The following is a 19,259-nucleotide window of genomic DNA, read 5'->3' on the forward strand; positions in this document are numbered from 1 at the left end:
TATTAACCACGGCTTTTTTGTTTTTAATATTGGCAGGTAATGGCAAATATGTAGATCCTTGTAATGGGCTGAATTCAGAAATATTAACATATAACTTGTGTGGAGATCCGCATAGGCTCCATCCAGACTCTTTTGCTGCAAATTCAGAGTGTTTAATGTCCAGTTGATCTATCAAACTGCTTATTATTTTGTCTGAATTTGCATTTGAATATACAGGTACAGTTTCTGTTATGTGGGGCTGTGTAAATTTTGTGCCATTTGGTTTCTTATATTGTGTAAACAATTTGAGGGAGAGCTTATAAGAGCCATTTTGTGCATTTAGAATTGCCTGCACATCAGGATTTACACTGTTCAAAAAATTCTTAATGCCACATCTTGGCTCTGATACAAACCGATAATCTCTTAATTGGCCATTAAAACTGCTATGGATAGGTGGTGCATAGCGTGGCTGCTTTGCAGGTCCAGCATTAACGGGTGCTTCATGCTTCCTTTTCAGACCAGATGTGGATGGTTGTGAGGGCAATGTTGATGACTGTACATAAGAATTACACTTATGCCATTTGTAATATGCCTTGCTTAATATTTTGTGGCATCTGGGACACATTTTCATGGCCTTTCTGCATTTCTTACGGTCGCAAATATGCCGGTGCCTGGCCCAATGAGAACTAGATATATTTTTATTACACTGATTGCAATATTTTTGTTTTGGCATTTTTGTTGTTTATTTATATAAAATTTCTTGGTCCAAAAAAACAGAACTATGCCAAAACAATTATAACAGCAATAACTAGGCTCTGGTGATCCCCAATATAAAATAATTTTGCTCTTTTTATGCTGTTGTAAAACACTTTTTACCAGGTTTTCAGATCTGGGAGTTGTATATCAACTAGCAATAATTATTCTCAAAATCTCACGTATGGAGATATTATTTTGCAACATGTATTTCAATCTTACACATTTTATCAGGACTCAAACCCGAGCCTTTTGTTTACAAGGCAACAATATTAACATTTTGCCATCAGGGGAGGCTTCATATTTTATGAGGACTCAAACCCAGAGGCCTCCTGATTGCAAGGCAATAAAAACCATGGGGCTATGCACCACACTCTACTGGGTCTCCTGGGATTTTGACAGAAAAAACACACTATAAACAATAAGATGATATGGGTACTTGACATAATTTTAAGTATAGGCAAATCTGTCTGAGAGGCTTCACCTTTTCTACACTAGAATTCAAAATTCTTAAAACTTCAGAGCATATCACACCTGAAGAATTGGGGTATAAGCCCCTCTTGCCATTGTTTTAAGTATGGGCAAATCGGATTGTTCAATCAAATAGCCTCTCCTTTTCTACACTTATAAGTGGTGCTTATCCTATAGCCAATCCTACTACTGTCGAGAGGACAGATGGAAAGGTTCAGAGCAGACACCGTGTCCCGGAACGACGTGACTTCTTTCTTTGTGCAGCAGAGATCGATATTAAAGTCCCCCAAAATTATCGAATGTTCATAGTTGGGCAAGAAATTCCCGATTTCATTTTCGAAGTTGACGAGGGAAGTGCAAGGAGGTCGGTACACTACGGACAAAAGACTTTACAAAAAAAGGGGGGTCGTTTGAGAAACACTGCCTCAAAACAACTGAAATAGAGTGACCACAAATGGCAAAATACAATTACATTTTTGTTTTAAGTCTACTTACGGACAGATAGGCTAATTTGGACTGGACCTGCAATTTAAAATGGGATCTGAAAACTACCTTCATTGGGGAGACCCAGTCTTACCATAACTACTCAACTTCAAAAGATGTTGACTGAATACCAAGTGAGGAACCAACTTCCCCAGGCAAGAATGAACATTTGTGATGGAAGTGTTGCTGTTAAAATTCTGTTCACCAATGAAAAATGTTCACTGTTGAGGAGGCTTTCAACTCTCAAAATGACAATAATGGATGTCACAAGTCCACGAGAAACTAGAGGGGAGGGTGGGTGGAAGTTAGTAGATTGTGGTCTCTGCTTCAATACATGGCTTGCATGAAGACACGCACCAAAGTGTTGCCAATCTGAAGCACTCTTTGTGAAGGCAGTGGTAGATCCTCTTGATAGAGGGTGAGTGGCTCTCACTTATTGCACAAGACTCAAAACAACTTTCTGGTCAAGCCCCACCCTTCGCCTTCTGACATCAGGCAAAGTGCTATCATTGGTAGCTTTAGGTCTCTCGGCATATATCTAGAACCTTGATAAAATTCAATTATGATTCCCGGTTTAGAAGGAAAACTTTCTAAAATTCAAGGATACAAACAGATGTCCTCTCTATTTCAACCTTACGTATTAACATATCTCATCACCCACACATATTTAACAATATAAAGGATCAGTGTGATTCCAATGTATCAAGAAATTATATAATTCAATTCAATTAAAAGGTGTGTGACGTGTGTGTAATATTTAATTATTTACAATGCGGAGTTCACATTTGCCATTTCACATACTCAGACCGAAATACATCTACAAACGCAAGTCACAAATGTTACGGGATATGTTAATCTACGAAACATTGTTTACTGTAGAAAAATTTCAAACTCAAATTTACCTAATGAACTTCAAAATATATTGCGATACTCTGTCAGATAAATTGTTCTACAAACAGATTGAGAGAATTTTGATTTATTTTCCATGCAGGCTTCTTTTATTTTCCTTCCTCTATAAAAATAAAAGCTAAACTGAAAAACTTGCCTCAGGCAACAAAAGTTGCAGTTTTTTATGTCTACGGAGAAATATTCACGCAGAACTCAGTAGCCACCCTGAAATAATATATTCTTGGTAAAGCCTCCAAAAATGGCAGTGTGTTTATGCTAAGAGGACTAATTCTAACAAGCCTAATACGTATATCCACCAGTGGCGTAGCATGGACATTTCGGGTGGGAACGCCAAGTCCGAAGGAAGAGTCGGCCTTTCTTGCTTAATAATTTACTTATGGTATTAGTCGCCACAGGTATTATTTGCCTGAAGTAAGCTGGGTTTTCAATAAAACATCATCATTGCATGTTTTTGCTAGAAAATTAGATGCCTCACTATGCCACAGATGTTTTGAACTCTGGTGTTCTATACCTGTTTTATATCTTTCTGCATGACGCAAGTCATTAAAAACCTACCTGAATCACAAGCGCCTCTGCACAACAGTAGACGTCATTGTTGTGGGCGATCCAACTACTGATTGATTTGGTTTATTTTACTTCGCTTTTCTACCACTTTTGGTTAATTGCGAATATGAATATGAGTGATGATATTGATGAAGGGACACTGACAAAGAACACCCGTGCTTACGCCGGGATTCGAACCAGGGACCTCTGTCGTCTTGGCGCACTGTGAAAAGCAGAGTGGATGATCCAAATATCGTATACTCTACTGACGTAACAGTGCAGATTAGTAATTCAGACCACTGTTTATTACATCTTGAGAATGCTGATAAACATTTTAAAATAATTTTCTCCAGAGACCATTCGATGTTAAGAGTTTTCAAATGAATGCCAAACATTTCCATTCACACAATATTAAGTAGTTAGATAATAACGAAAAAATACAATAAAAAAATAATAGTTTTGCTGTTTAAGTGGTAGAGCAGCCACAGGCTGAATTTCTATCACGAGGACTTCACCAACTTATTTGACAAAAACTGTGTTGATCTTTTAGTTTCTAATACACATCGCTGTTCGTGCGATAAATTATACAATGCAGTGGCCATTAAGAAGCAGTATATTTGAGATTGGTAAAGTTACGTCAGTCAATATTGCGTATTGTAGCATCACACAGCACGAGTTGCATGAGCGCGAAGAGCGAAGAACCGGGTAGGAATTCTGCCGCTGTCGTCTGCTTCAGAAGGCAGGAAGGGTCACATGAACCAATCACGGTAGACCTCTCGTACGCTGGCGTAAGAGAGCCCATTTACGCGCGTGCTGTAGAAATGGAAGCTTTCCCTCCATAAAGGCAGCAAGGAATATAGGTGTCCTGTACGCCGAACCTGCTCGGCGTCCGGCCGGGAAAGGCATTGAAAAGAGATGCTAGAAGGAGTGTTGAGAGTGGAGCGTTGCAAGCGGATCGCGAAAAATAGCCATTATAATGCCATGAAGGTCAAACATATATGAAATTAGTCACGTTTTACTTTATAATCACAGCATTTACGCATTTTTGAAATTTTAAATCTGGGAACGCCGGGCGTACGGGCGTACTATAACGCTACGCCACTGATATCCACGAAGGCATTACACACACATGGGACTAGGCCAAAGGCAGTAATTTTGAATGGTGATTAGCGCTTTGAGTACACAATTTATCCATGGGATATTGACTGACTGATTTAGTTTATTTTACTTCTCATTTCTGCCACTTTTGGCTAATTGCTAAGATGAAGAGTGATGATATTGATGAAGGGACACACAAAGAACACCCATGCCAAGGTTGGGATTTGAACCCGGAACCTCTGGTGTCCATGGAATATTGAAATGTCTTAGAGCATCTTCTGCCATTTCATTCGCAGCATCTGACAGTTTTTGTGGTAAAAGTGGGTGTGCAAATTAAATATTCAATGAAAAAGTCTTCATTTTCCCAACAACAGTAATCAAATAAGTATTTCCGTTGACAACATTGAAGACATTTTCTGTACAAAATAATTGCCTAAATATCAAAGGGAATTCGCATCACCCGGGGATTTTTTACTTTAATATTTGTAAAAAATCACACGGAAAATCTGGAAAATCTATCAGTATAAGAATTTCACTTGGAGATATAATTCAATTTCTTGCATTGAATTCTAAAAATTGTAGATCTACAGTTCATTTAGCAGATAATCATATTTCAGTTGTTAGTAACACCGATTGTTGATGTACCGTCTGCCGTGCTGGGGTTGCAAATTATAAACAAAGCAAGGCGAGAATACCGTGATCGACTTGGTGTCTCTAATTGTTCAGAGTTTTTCTTTTTAGTGAAGTGAAAGTGTCCGATGGGTAGGGTAGTTAGTAAAGATGAGTCAGATTAGAGCATTATTACATACACCGTTTTCCAAGGTACTATACGATATTAAATTAAAACTTGGCTGTCCCACGCCAGATTTAAACATCAATTCTATTTAAAAATATCAAAAAAATGGTAAAGGTGACAGGCGTCGAAATTTTAATAGTCGCATTTATTTCCTAGAAACTCTGGCCGACCTCCACACAGCATGCTACGACGCCACGGATTGCGGGTTCGAATCTCGGCCTGGGCATCAGTGTTCTTTGTGAGTGTTCACTCATCCTTATCTTATCGATTAGCCAAAAGTAGTACAAATGCGAAGTAAAATAAACCAATCTTAGGAACTGAATTTTTGTCTGCAATTTGAGTAAACAAAGTTCCATTAGAATTACCTCTTTCATTAGATTTCTATGACGTATGCTATCAAAAATTTTTCGATTTCTTGATCACGTTGGCAATACCCATCATACTAGCTGCCAGCCGCCACTGTCTGGTACTATGTATCTGTACTAATTACATTAACCACTCAGTGAATATAATAAGGTATTTATGTGCAACCCATGCAAATGTGATTCATACTTAAGTTTTGGAGATGTTCACATCTAGGAAACATGAGATGAGATCAGGATAAGTTCCCGATAGCTAATGTTACTCATCTTCAGCGAATCGATTCATTACTTTGCAATGAGAATTATAATAGCTCTCAAAAGCTTGGAAAATTATCCCCAGTTTTAATTAAATAAATGCAAGAATACAGCAACCAAACGACATACTATGCTTGTAATCATCTTCCATGTGGGTGGTCAGAGGTTCAAATCTGTCATGGCAAACTTCAGAAGGCTGTATCTATGCCAGGGCCACCCAAAGTTTGACTCACTAGGTATTATAAAACAGAATTTAGTATTTCATTACTTTGTAGTTCAGTGTCAGTCTATACACACACAAAGTTTGGATGTCCCCGATCTAAATTTATGTGAAATTTCCAGAATTTCTTTCAATTCAGGACATGGACAGGTCAAGAACTACAGCCAACTATTTACTTGATACCAATCAGATGCCACGCAAGAGGTGCACCCAACCTCTGTGGCAGAGTGGTTAGCACAGTGCACTAACATGACAGGGGTTCAAGGTTCAAATCCTACTCATCCTCATCTTCGCGATTAGCCAAAAGTGGCAGAAAAGCAAAGGAAAACAAAGTCAATCAATAAATCACTCAAAGCAAAATAGGCAGCGTAGTGGATAAAATAATCAAATATTCAATGCTGCAAAAAAATTTCAGTCACATTCATTCTTAGATCTAATGCATTAATAATAAATAAAATTCACAAAAGTTTAGATTTCTTTGTGAAACAAAGAAAATAAAAATTCTTACAGCAAATAATTAAAATAATATTGATCCAATCCATCTCTAGACAGGCAGTGAAAATTAAAATGGGGAAATTGTCTTCTCTGATTTTCCTGAAATTTTAGTATGTGAAACTGGGGGAGAATCTGAGAAATGTGTATTTTTTATTACTTTTGATTTTAATTCTCACTCGAGATATAGCTGTTCAAAGTTGACTGTGCGGCAGATATTTTGGATCTGTCAATTTCTTAAAAATTGCAATATCTTCTCAATCTTCTCAGTTTCATAGATCGGAGACACATTAAAATCGCATATTTTGTGTTTCGGATGGTTCGTATTTACCAATTATGTATTGCGGAACATAGTTCAAGGTGCCATTATGCTTTTTACACGAAAACAAACGCAATTTTTCACATTCTGAGTGCTTTTTTTTATTCCTTTCTTCGCTTCCGGAACACACAATATGGCGGCACATCTTAACTCACGTTGTGGGTATGCAGTGTTTCAATCTTTTTCACCAAAAAATTCCTACTATCGTGTTCGTCACCGGTGGAATTTATACATTATGCACGGGTAGCAGATGGATAGCCCCACGAGCCATACATGGACCCCCACAAACCATTCACGGATAGCCCCACGAACCATTTCCGTTAAGGTTACATTAGGTTTGGTTACGTTAGGCAAGCATAGTAAAAAAAGGGGGGTTTGAAACACTGACAGGGGCTTACGTCATCAAACGTACGCAGCTTCCGGTTGTCGTAGAGCAAGCAAATGAAAGCAATGGCAATTGTGCGTCGGCGAAATATTTCTCTTGAAAAAATACATGATTTCCCGGTCAGATATATTCCACGATGAAAGAAAATACATCGACGAACGTTGTAAACGTTGGAGAAACACGTTGCAGCAAGTAGGTTCTTGTGTAAAATTGAAGAAATGTGTCTCCGATGTATGAAACTGTTACCCAACATTTTTACAAATAGTAACTGCGGTCATTTCTCGAAACATTGCATTTATTGTATCCATCTTGGTAGGGGGAAAAAACTGTTTGTTCAGTATGCTGAATATAATGAAAATTTCCACACAAAATAATAATATATTGCTGGATATGATGTGGCTTCTAGTCTTTGCTTGATTTGAAAGTAACATTGTGTACATTTTCACCAAGACTTCAAGAAAACCATTGATCTAGTCTTCAATTAATTTTAAACCAATAAAGCAATAATTCCATACCCTGTCCTTTCTGTGCTCCCTTAAAAGTAAGACTTACAATTATTTGTAACCGAACTAGCTTTAATACGTCTTTGATGTTCGGCGCCATTTTCCTTGACATTGTGATGCAGCACTGCCAAATGCCAGTGGAGAAACGCGCTAGATTCCAGCTTTAAAATCGCCAGAAAAGCGAAATCAACACCAGAATTAGCGCTACATCATAAAAAGGAGGTTAATTATGTAGCATAAAATAGTATATTTTCGTTTATAAAGCATCATCTGACAAAGAAAACGTCGTCTTTTTTAGAATATTTGGCCGTGGATAGTTCGTTCATCAATATTCAAAACATGTGCATTGTTCCGATGATAAAGCTACGGCTACAAAGAGGGGGGGTGGAAACAAACTTGCAGCCTAATTCTACAAGAGTCATATTAAAGCCTGAATCACACGGAACTGGATTTCCAGTAGGACTGGCTACCCATTTGCTAGTTTTCGCCTCACACGATATTTGTTAGCGTACTTGCCGGTCGATAGACGAGTGAAAATATAATGACGGCCGCGTGAGATGTAAACATTGATCACTTCACATTTTTAAAAGCCGATAACTATTAAACCGAGAGGAATGAAGTTTCGTATAAAACAATGGCACTGCTGAAATACATACTTTATAACGGTTACTGTACACATATGGAAGAATATTTTAGTTGTTTCAAATGTAAACACCGTGCACTCAACGTGCCTTTCATGCTGTATATGTTATATATTGTAATTGCAACACCTAACCGAAAAGTTACATGAAATGCTTGCGTGTAAACCATAAAAGAAAAGTATGAACTAGAGATTGGCTCGAAAAACATATAGTAATCAATGCGTACTAGATAAGCTTTTTAATTAACTCGGGTATGCATATTCATACATGAGATTAGCAGGATTCATTCATAAATTTTAAAGAAATCAAACATTAATTTAATATACTTGTAATAATAAGGATTTTCATTGTCGGCTAATTTTATTTGTCACGTAAACATCTCATCGCTTTGCATAAATACCTAAATATTAATGAACTGAACACGAATGCACTGCACGTCATCTCGTTGCTAACAAAAAAAGCGAGCACTCGGAAACCACAGGCAAAAAAACTCGCCTTTGCAAACTCACAGATTATCTTCACATGCCCAAACTTTGCTTTGATTGGCTGTTCCACAGTATCTAGTCGAGGAAAGCAAGTATAAATTAGAACATGTCCTATTCCTCCAAACTAGTCAAGCAGCCAGCCAGGCAGCCATCACATCCGGCAGGTAGTCAGTTCAGCGCCAAGTAACTGTAGTTCCAGTTACGTGTGATTCGACCTTAAGTGTACATCGTTGCCATTCATTACAAGTTGAATATAACTATGAGATTCCAGAATTTACACTAAAAAATATATAAGGATCACCAGAATTGCGGCTTTGCGCAAGTATTAAAATGTTGGCACCAGTCCGTCTCGAAACATCAGATCTGGTGTAAAACGGGGAACGGGGTACGACTACGTGACGCAGTACCTTGGGGATCTCGAGACCGTTTCCCGGCATCGGTACTTCCCGACGAAGCTGTCATCAACACTAAAGAATTAAAACTCATTACAATTTGAAAATTCGCATGCAATTTTTCGAACCAGAATTTCACCTTGGCGCAATTTCAAAAAGTTTGCACCAGCTCGAAGTTGTCAAAACACCAGATCTGGTGTAAAAAGCACCAATTGACAACCCTAACTGAAGGAGGAGTTCCTTGATGCAGCAGTGTTTCCGCAGATGACGAAGTGACAAATTTAAACTTTTTGTTTGCTTCAGAACTGAAGGGTGTGCGAGATCCCGGAGTAGGCTATATCTAATGATTTCGATGTGCTGAGTTCAAAATTACAACGGACATTTCCACCAAATTGTGCATACAACAATTTAAAAAAACCACAACACAGAAAAATGACCCGTGCAAGTTCTCGCACACTGTATAAACTTCACGCTCAACACTACAATTCTGGCATGGGGGAAAAATCCTTGCTCGATGGAGAATCGAACCTGACCACCCTCGTCGGCAACAAACACACTACCTCTTCTCAAGATAGCTCACGCGGAAATTAGCTATCAGTTTGAAGAAGGCAATGCACACATGATGTCATGTCTATAATTTCATCATGACAATTTTTAAGTGAAAACGTATTCAGCAAAAATCAAGAAACGCTTCAAGGGAAGAATGGTGAACATTTCTATTTGTGTCTTCTCAAATTTCGTAAATGGTGTGTAAATGCAGTGTTTTGAACAAGCAATCGTATAGTTACGAAGTTTTTGTATCAAATATTTGTAGCCACTGTTTTCTGAACTTCTGTCTGTGTTCTTGCAATATTATTATTATTTTTAATAATAATATTACTACAGTGGAACATTGATAACTCGAACTTGAGGGGGGGGGGGGGGATTCGAGGTATCAAGGATTTCGACATTCCAAGGTTCGAGTTATGGAGAGGCAAAATCGCCGACTTCGAGTTATAGAGGTATAAAGTTTACTACACTTCGACCTATTGAGGTCCGTGAAACTAAAACTTCGAGTTATAGAGGTTCTCCATAGTCTGTCTACCTTCGAGTTATTGAGCTCAAACGGCATCTCATAAACTGTATAAAAATTTGTCTTATCAACTTTTTATTCGAGTTGTTGAGGTTCGAGTTGTCAAGGTTATACTGAATCTCTCGCCACCGAAGTTCCTGAGTTCGAGAGAGTTCTGACCTGGGTATGACTGAATTTCCATTCACTGGCTGTGCGATATAAAAGGCGCTGTGCTTTAGACTCTGACTGCGGAACGGCATGGGTGTTACAACTTATCTTTCATTCCCCGGTACGGGGCCAAATGTCACAATAGGTAGGAGGTGCCGTTCGTGCAATTTGCAAACGATCCAGATTTTTATGTCGGGTTCTGAGACGGTCATTGTTGCCGTACAAGTGCGAGGCGGGGATAAAATACCTTGAAATATTACACATTAAAATCTACCTGACATCTGTCGGCACTGAAACAAGAACATACCAAATAGTATTGTACCTGGAAGCATCAAATAACTCGGACGAACAGTAAAATATAAATATATTGTAATCAAATAAAATATTGGGATAACAAACATCTTACAAGTCCACCTGATTTACTCTCTCATTATCTCACTCATTCTCACTCTCTCTCTCTCTCTCTCTCTCTCTCTCTCTCTCTCTCTCTCTCTCTCTCTCTCTCTCGCTCTCTCTCTCTCTCAGGCATCGGCGTTGGTTGTCTTCGCGGCATGGTGTGTCGGTGGTGTTGGCGTGGGCTGTACGTTCGCATCTCGGTGGTATTGGAGCGTCGTTGTTGCGGGATCCGGGGAAGCCGACGGCCCCCTCTCTCTATCGCGTTAGCCGGACATAGTTCTGGATAGTCCTCGTTTCACAAAAACAAATCACCGCGAATGTTATCACCAAAACAAGCACACGCGAATTACTTCAGAAGCGGTTACACGCTGACCGTCCGCAAACAAAGCAAAGTCCACGAAAACAATAAGTACATGGGAGTCTAGCGCGGAGATGTTCTCGCTACAAAAAATCCTGACAAACTGTGTGTTGAACTCGAAGTCCCGCAGATTTATATGAGTTTCAAAAAACGTCATTTGGAAAGACGTTACACTTGGCTTGGCTTCAGTCCAAACGCGGTCAAAGTGCGTGTCTTCGGTTCGGTACAGCGGATTAAGTTCTCGCCTGCCTGGCGCCTATCTGGGAATCAGTGGTCTGCCGTGCATCTCTGATGAAAAACAACTTGCCCTCCCGTAGTGAATTCTCTGTTGGTCTTGGCGAAAATAAATCCATCTTCCATTCGTGAAGAGCCGCTTCGGTTGCCCCAATTCCATGTACTTCGCCGTGTTGACGATTAATGCTGTGACTCAGAAAACCTGTCCCCCAACTCCCGATGTCTTGCTCGAATATCAATTATACCACATACAAATGACAAAAACCAGATTTCATACTTTACACAAGTCATAACATGATTAATTACACAAAATGATAAACGTCGAACTGTCATTTTATACGTCACTGGATACCGTGACATTGGTTCGAGTCCGCGCGGACTCAGTCTCTGGATTTTCGGCCTGTGTATAGGACAGGTGGTAACCGACCATCGTGATGAAATTGGGGAACTCTGGGAAATCTCCAATACCGGTTGAAGAACTCCAAACCTCTCGGTAGAATTGTGGGAAGAAGACTGTCAGTCGGAAGATAGGCCAATGGCCTTCCAGGGCTGTCGAGCCACGGATTATTATTATTAGCTAATTTCATATGATCATTACTCATCCCATCGTCGCGATTAGCCAAAAGATCAGCAAAAATAGTATTATTAGTTTTCCTTATAACATAAGTAGATAGGCATCTCCCGAAATGTGTCAACAAAGCCACTCCAGTCAAGAATGTGCACGATTGTTACACAGGAGTAGCGTTGTTGCGATCACGAATGAGTGCGTTGCCTTAGAAAAGGTTTTCATGGTAGGAAAAGTAAATGGACGATATTTTAAGTAGGTAGGCATTAGTCTAGTCCAATAGTATTCAAACTGTGTGGCGCCTGGGAAGGCGACCGAGTTTCGCAGGGGAGGCATGAGAACTCCCGAGAAATATTTATTTTTCTGAAAGATTAAAATGTGTTAATAAAAAATATCAATATCTTCTTCTTCACGTTGGTTGTCCATCGGCAATGTCATATCCTGTGTTTTTTAAATAAAACCTTGCCAATGCTGAAGAATACATTGATAGTGCCTTTTTATACAGATATTGGCACACCGTTTTGATATTTTGCACAAACTGAATGTTCTGAATGTTCAGAAAAGAAGTCAGCCTTCAAAAGAAAGTTACTGCTTTGTAAAAGATGATTGATTTTGTACACTTAGCAAGTTCTTAAAAAACAGGACTACAATGAAATGAAAGAAAGTCAAACATTGTTATTTACCTGTTTTTAACATCTATTTTCCAGTTTTTCTTACTGTCTGTATTTATCATTTTTATATCATGAACATCGTGTGTAACATTTCATTATTTGCATGTGTACCAACAGTAAATAAACACGCGAAGAGATTATGTGTTGATCTTTCATGATCACATCACATGTAGGAGAGACCGGGCTGAGTTGGGCATGTTTTTATGTTTAAATTTCTGCAGCTCTTAAAAATTACAATCTACTATTGATGAAATGCTACGAGCAATACCTGTAGTTTCCTTGACCACTGTGAATTTGTATTACACCATGTCGCTAAAACTTGTAAAGTTATTGCTTGTTTTTTCGAAGCGTGTCAGTACCTATTGTCAATTCACCCCGTATATGGGGTGAATTTACTATATGTGCGGGGTCAGTTGACAATATGTGTAATTCTACCCCACATATGGTTTGGAATATTTTATTTCAAACAATATACTGCCTTAAAAATTACGGATTACAAAAATATTTTCAAATGAACAGTATAACATGAGACATAAATGTTCCAAACTATTTTTGTTTACTGGATTTTTTACCCAGTGTTTATTTTTATTGTTATATCACAAATACGAATGCAATATACTGTCCTATAATCCTAACCTAATATATATTATTACGAACAATGTAATTTCTGATGAAACAATTAATTGAAGAGCAATTTTCTCAATAGGCCTACAGTATTGTCAACTAGCCCCTTCCTTCCTATTGTCAACTCACCCCGATCGCCATATTGGACTTCCTGGTCATGCCGCTGATAAACATTGCAGTTTAATACAATATCTGAATGTAGTATCGGTACAATTTACCATAGTCTTCAGGATAGCCTTAGCATAATCTATGTGCTTGCTTACTTTGAAAACGTTGAGAAAATTTACTTCTCAAGTAAGAATTGATGTTATTTGTCATGCACTAGAAACTTTGTGAACAAGACACTCAACTTCTTAGTTGTGAGTTGGTTCTAGAGATAACACATATTCCCAGTAACCTGCAATGTTGCCAACTCTTGACTGGTGGGAATAAAATTGACTTCGTCAACTCGCCCCTATGGGCAACTCCCCCCGGTCTCCCCTATTTATCTACATGTATTATTATTGAGGGGAGGCGATGGAGGGGAGCCACGACAACAAAAAGTTTGAAAACCCGTGGTCTAGTCTACATAGTAAGAAGGGTAGCAACATGGAGTCAGCTATGGCATTGCAAGAGTTAGCGTAGAGTGTTCCTGGGAACGCTCTTTTCGGAAGTGAGTGAATGCGACGGCGGATTCATAACTTAATTTACGGTTTTGGATGCCTTTGTTCCCTGTCCCTGTTTTATATTGTAGCTTTGTCACCTGACTTATTAACCATTTTTGATTCAGTAAAGCAGACTGAGATACAAGGAAAGATAGGTTTTCAAGAAGAATCCAATGTTCCGAAAATGCAAATGGTGTCTGAATCTCTCGGTCTCAAAGTTTGCTCAGAAAAGCTTCATGGAACTGTTAAAGTGAGATCCGAACGACTGTGCCACACGGCTCCACCTGTATTATTTTAATATTTCGAGTTCGCTTATGGAAGTTGCCATTACCTTTCTTGTCATGTCTTTGGCTTTTCTATATCACGTGCATAATTAAATCAGAATAATAAGCATGTTATTAAACATTTCTGCAATGTTGAGAGTAGAATTTTAAAATCTTGGGTGATATGGTAGGGGAGGTTACTCCAGCGCAAGAATTTATTACTATTAATACAATCTTGTATTAATTAATAAATTAAATGTTTTAAAGTCATATCTTAGTTGGAATCATGGCTTTCTTTCACCGTATTAAAAACAAACTGGTTTCTGAGGAAAAGGGGCTAGCACCTGAATTATTGCTTTTTGTACCCCTGATCGACGGGTCACACTTCCACCCATCCTTCACGCATTCAATTTCCTTCCAGAGTCAGAAACCTCAAAGCAATGCATCGTACCAAACGCGTTCCCAGCCTCTACCTCCTCAGCCTTCGCGCCACGCACTCGCTGCTCCGCCGACTGCCGGTCCGCGGCGACGACGAGTGGCCGCTCGACAGGGTCCCGGGACACGTCGTCTCGGACCTCATGGAGGCCCACGTCGTCGACAACCTGTTCGTCCGCGCGTACTGGGACGCCGAGGGCAGCAGGTCGCTCAACCTGGAGGCCCTGTTCGCCCCCCGCGTGCGGAGGGGGACGATCTTCTACGACCCCCGGGACTTCCCCTCGCTCTTCGGCCGCTGCGGGCGCCTCCGGGAGATCACCCTGGTGCAGACGAACGAGATGGACTCCGTCGCCACGTTTCCCAAGATCGTCGGCTTGCTGAACCGGACGTGCGTGGTGAAGGTGGTCCGCTTCGTGTGCTACGAGAACCTCACGGTGAGCAGCCCCGAAGTGCGCAGGGTCCTGAGGGACAAGCTGCTCGGGAACTACGGGAGCTACCACGTCAGCCTGCAGGACCTCTACGACAACCACCTGAGCGGCAAGGTGGCCACGGTGGACTTCCGCGCGCCGTCGCTCTGCACGGTGGAGCTGCACCTGGATCACGTGGATCTCGCGGTGGCGGACGTGGAACTCATCCTCCTCGCCTGTCCTCGCATCTGCATCCTCAGGAACACCAAGCTGTTGGTCGGGCTGTACAGCCTGCACGCGAGCCGCAGAGGGCCGCGCCGCTACGAGCTCAGGAACCTCGATCTCAACTACTACTACGACCGAAGGGTGCTGCTGGACGAGGACGCCGTGGGGGACGCCGTCAGCACGGCCGTGCGTCTCTGCCCCAAGATCTTCATGATCAACGTCACCTTCGACCTGTGCGGACACGTCCCGCAGGGGAACCCCTTCGCTTCGATCTCGAAGCTGGATGCCGTGGAGTCGCTGTCGGTCGGCGGCGTCAGGCTGCCGCGCTCCGTCTGCGACATCGTCGAGGGGCTCCTGGCGACCCACGGGCGGACGCTCAAGTCCTTGGAACTGGCGGGATTCCCCGAGCCGGAAGCCGAACGCCTCGTCTCTCTCTGCCCCCGCCTGGAGAACCTGAAGCTCCACGTGGAGGAAGGCTACGCCGAGAGGGACCTCGATCCCGGGGGCCCGACGACGCTCAGGTACTTCTACGGGTACGGGCTGGACGGAACCCGCTCTCCGCTGCTGCGACGCGTGCTCTCGTGCCGCGACCTGCGCGTGGTGTTCCTGGACCGCGCCTCCTTCCCGCCACGTCTCCTCGCCAAGGCTCCGTGGCCGCGCCTCGCGCTCTTCGCCGCAAGGAGGTGCCGCAACCTGCAGCCGCGTCACCTGGAGAGGCTGCTGAAGGCCGAGCGCCCCCTGGAAGAGCTGTGCGTGGAGCGCTGCAGGGGCATCGACGAAGAGGCCAGCAGACGCATCCAAAGCCTCCTCGCCTCTCGACGCCTCCCGACCGTCTTCAAGTGCATCGTGGGCGACGGCAACCTCGACTGAAGGGAGATCACTTCGTTTCGAAACGTTTTCGCGATAATCATTAAAAACAATAATAAAACATTTCTTAAAACTAGCAAATTAAACCAGTGAACTCACAATCGTTGTTTCTTTCCCGCACAATATTAAGCCTTGCTATCCTGAGAAGGGGCCTCACTTCTTTTATCACTAAAATTCAAGAAACCGTTTTGTCACTGAATCAGTGCTTCCTTTGTTGATTATATTTATTATAGTAATTTTCAAAAATTTACCATCATTAATTTAAAATATAACCAATTTTACCATTCACTAAAACTCACAAAAAAAATATTAGTATTTCATCAATACTTTTTTTTGTTTATGTGCACGTGTATTAATATAATAATTATAATAATTACAAAAATTACCATTATTACCAAACAACTGTAAACTGTCAGTGACACAAATGTCTCTCTCGAATAACACGCATCCAAAAGTGATGTCTCATAGGGCCACCAAGTGAATTTTGCCTCCTATGTACACTCAGCGGCAATAAAAATGGTACACCTAGATCCTGAAACACTCCCTCCCCTGCAATGCGTTGTGTGTTGCCTAATTTTACGGCGATAAGTGGATTTTAATAGCAATTTTCAACGGCAACTTCCATCACCGCCGTAGAGGTAGGCAACACACAACGCCTTACAGGGATCTGGGTGAGCTATTTTTATTGCCGATGACTCTACATTACATTTCCTAATACAGAAATATTGGCAACACTCTAGGGAAGAATGTAATATAGTCTATTTTAAATTTTTTAATACAAATTTTCATAGTTGAATAATGGAGAAACCAGATGTGGTGGGTTTGACAGGCCTCCCCCTCGGTTAAGGTATGGTTGACACGAGTTCACCGAAACAAGTGAACAGCTACCGGCTGTCTTTGAGAGCGTTATTCTGGGTTCGATCTCAGATCGATAAGGGATCTCCTCGAAAAGACGTCGACGCGATGCGCCATTCATATGTAAGGTTTTTTGCCCTCAAAGATCTGTTTCGCCATTCTTTTCAGTACAGAATAGAAACTGATATCTTTTGACTCAATCGAGTGATTGAAGGTGAAAGGCAGAATGAGTTCTTGTATGCAAGCATCGTGTGTATCCTTCCGCCACCATTACCGCTGTATTGCTGCGCAAGGAAAAATTGTCCCACTTAATTCACGTTGGTTGCAAGAATAGACTGGTGCTATTGCACAGTTTACCTGCAAAGACGCGTTCCACAAATACACCTCATTTTACATTACACGGTTGCGATAAAATGTGATGGAGCAGAGATTGAATATATGGCTTACAAAGCTACAAAATTATCTCTTAAGCAAATAATATAAATTAAATACTTCTGTACCTCACTTCTCCAATGAATTAAAAATACAGTGGCGTCATAATTGTACTTAATGTTTAGCACTCGATTTTTGCAAAAAATTACGGCCGCAAACTCCCACAGCAGCGCTGTAGCAATCGCCGCGGCCGCTCTTCGGGAGAATAACGCACCCGAAGGAATCATATGCAGAACCGAAAGCAGAAGGATATATGCCACCAAAAACTAGTAACGAATATTTGTCTTCATGAACACGTAAACAAGATCGCGAATATAATAATAATTCTTAGTCATAAAATAACTAAAACAAGTTATTATCACTGTTCTAAATTCCATATATATCATATTATATTACAAATTATTTTAGATTTCGCGAAATGTAAAATGCGTAAAAAATTGACATTGGGAGTTGGGGCGAGATGGCAAAGGGGCGAGCGTTTGTGTTTCCAGGAAGTGGAATATGCACCCCGTGAAGAGTTTCCCCAAGGAGGGGGAAGATTCGACGGACCAGGCCCGTAGCTAGAATCGATCTCCAGGTTATCAGGGAGGGCTGTGTAAACAAAGTCCAATTTTAAAAAGGTTAACAGTATTAAATTAAGGTAAATTATGTGTGTGGGGGTCATTAAGTTATATGAATTTTAGAAATATTATACAAATACATTTTTTCTATATCTTTTAAAACATCGTTTTCTTGAAGCATTCACTGATACTGACATCATCCTTCACTACACACCCCATACTACTTTTGATGACATATTTACATCACACATGAAAAAATGAACAATATTCAATCACAGTGCCTACAGTATATTCCACCTCCAGCCGAAGCAATTAAACTCCCCTTCCTTCCCAAAACATGGGAGCTGTTGACCTTTGACGCAGATGCGGAGGGAATGTACAGTGCATGATGACATCAAAGTCACAGATTTCTGTCTAAACGGGAGGACGCAACAGGGGCAGCGAACGTACAGATAACGAAGCTGCTCTTTGAAGAACCTTCTAGAGTCTAGAGAAGATAATCTTCTAAATACTTGCCGCTACTTATACTACTTCTTAGAAATAAGATGAACATGTTGTTCATGTTCTGTGAATTTATCCTTCACGAAAGTTGTGAGCAAAATAATATCTGCTGTATACATTTTTACTCTTCACAGTAATTCAAGTGAGCTATTTCTCAAATTTTACAACTACATTCAATAAATTGACTGCTTTTGAATAGAACTTGGGGTGAAAATAAAGCTATCTGAAAAATAACTATCTATTGATATTTCTACACAGCACAGAAGTAAATCGTATACATTGTGCACATTGTGAACAGGAGAACATGTTTAAAGTTTTATTGTTGTTGTTGAGTTTGTGTTTTAAGTCCACTTTATGCACAATAAGGCTAATCGGGACTGGACCTACAGTTTAAAGTGGGTACTAATAAATAAATAAGAAATTTATTTATTTATTTATTTATTTATTTTCAATAATGAACTCAACAGGCTGGCGCCCAGTTAGAGAGTTCAGAGATACAGGTTTTTATACATGCTTCAGTGACTGTTATTTGATATTGTTTTCATTACACAGTTTTTAAATTGTATATATGGCATAGAGAACAAATCAATATTTTTGTTACGCTTTTCTAAGGCATTGTAGAGAATACTCATTCTCCAGATAGGGGATTTCTTGACAATGTTTGTTCGCGCTCTATTCACAAAAAAGGTTTGATGATTGGGTCGCGTCTTATTGTTAGGAACGCGTAATTTAAATTGTGAGATCCAAAGAGGAGAGCGAAGTTTTCCATTATATATTTTCCAGAGCAGCAGCAGGTCGCGCACTGTCCTTCGATCGTCAAGCCTGTGCATTCGGAGCTCCTCTATTAGATTACTGTACGAATCAAATTTGGGATAAGTACCTTCAAGTTTATACTTCATATAACGTAACATCTTTGA

At 40.5% G+C, this 19,259-nt stretch overlaps 1 protein-coding gene across 1 annotated transcript; it reads left to right on the forward strand.

Moving 5' to 3' along the window:
* The first annotated feature begins 12,074 nt into the window (after nucleotides 1-12,074).
* On the forward strand, nucleotides 12,075-16,055 carry LOC145979522 (uncharacterized). Its single transcript, XM_083112466.1, has 2 exons — nucleotides 12,075-12,117; nucleotides 14,482-16,055. The coding sequence occupies exons 1-2, from the start codon at nucleotides 12,098-12,100 to the stop codon at nucleotides 15,995-15,997; spliced, it is 1,536 nt and encodes a 511-aa protein (XP_082968592.1). The 5' UTR covers nucleotides 12,075-12,097; the 3' UTR covers nucleotides 15,998-16,055.
* Nucleotides 16,056-19,259: the final 3,204 nt, after the last annotated feature.

The sequence above is a fragment of the Lepisma saccharinum genome, chromosome 26, assembly GCF_977018435.1.
Source record: "Lepisma saccharinum chromosome 26, izLepSacc3.1, whole genome shotgun sequence".
In the NCBI taxonomy this organism is placed as follows: Eukaryota; Metazoa; Arthropoda; class Insecta; order Zygentoma; family Lepismatidae; genus Lepisma; species Lepisma saccharinum.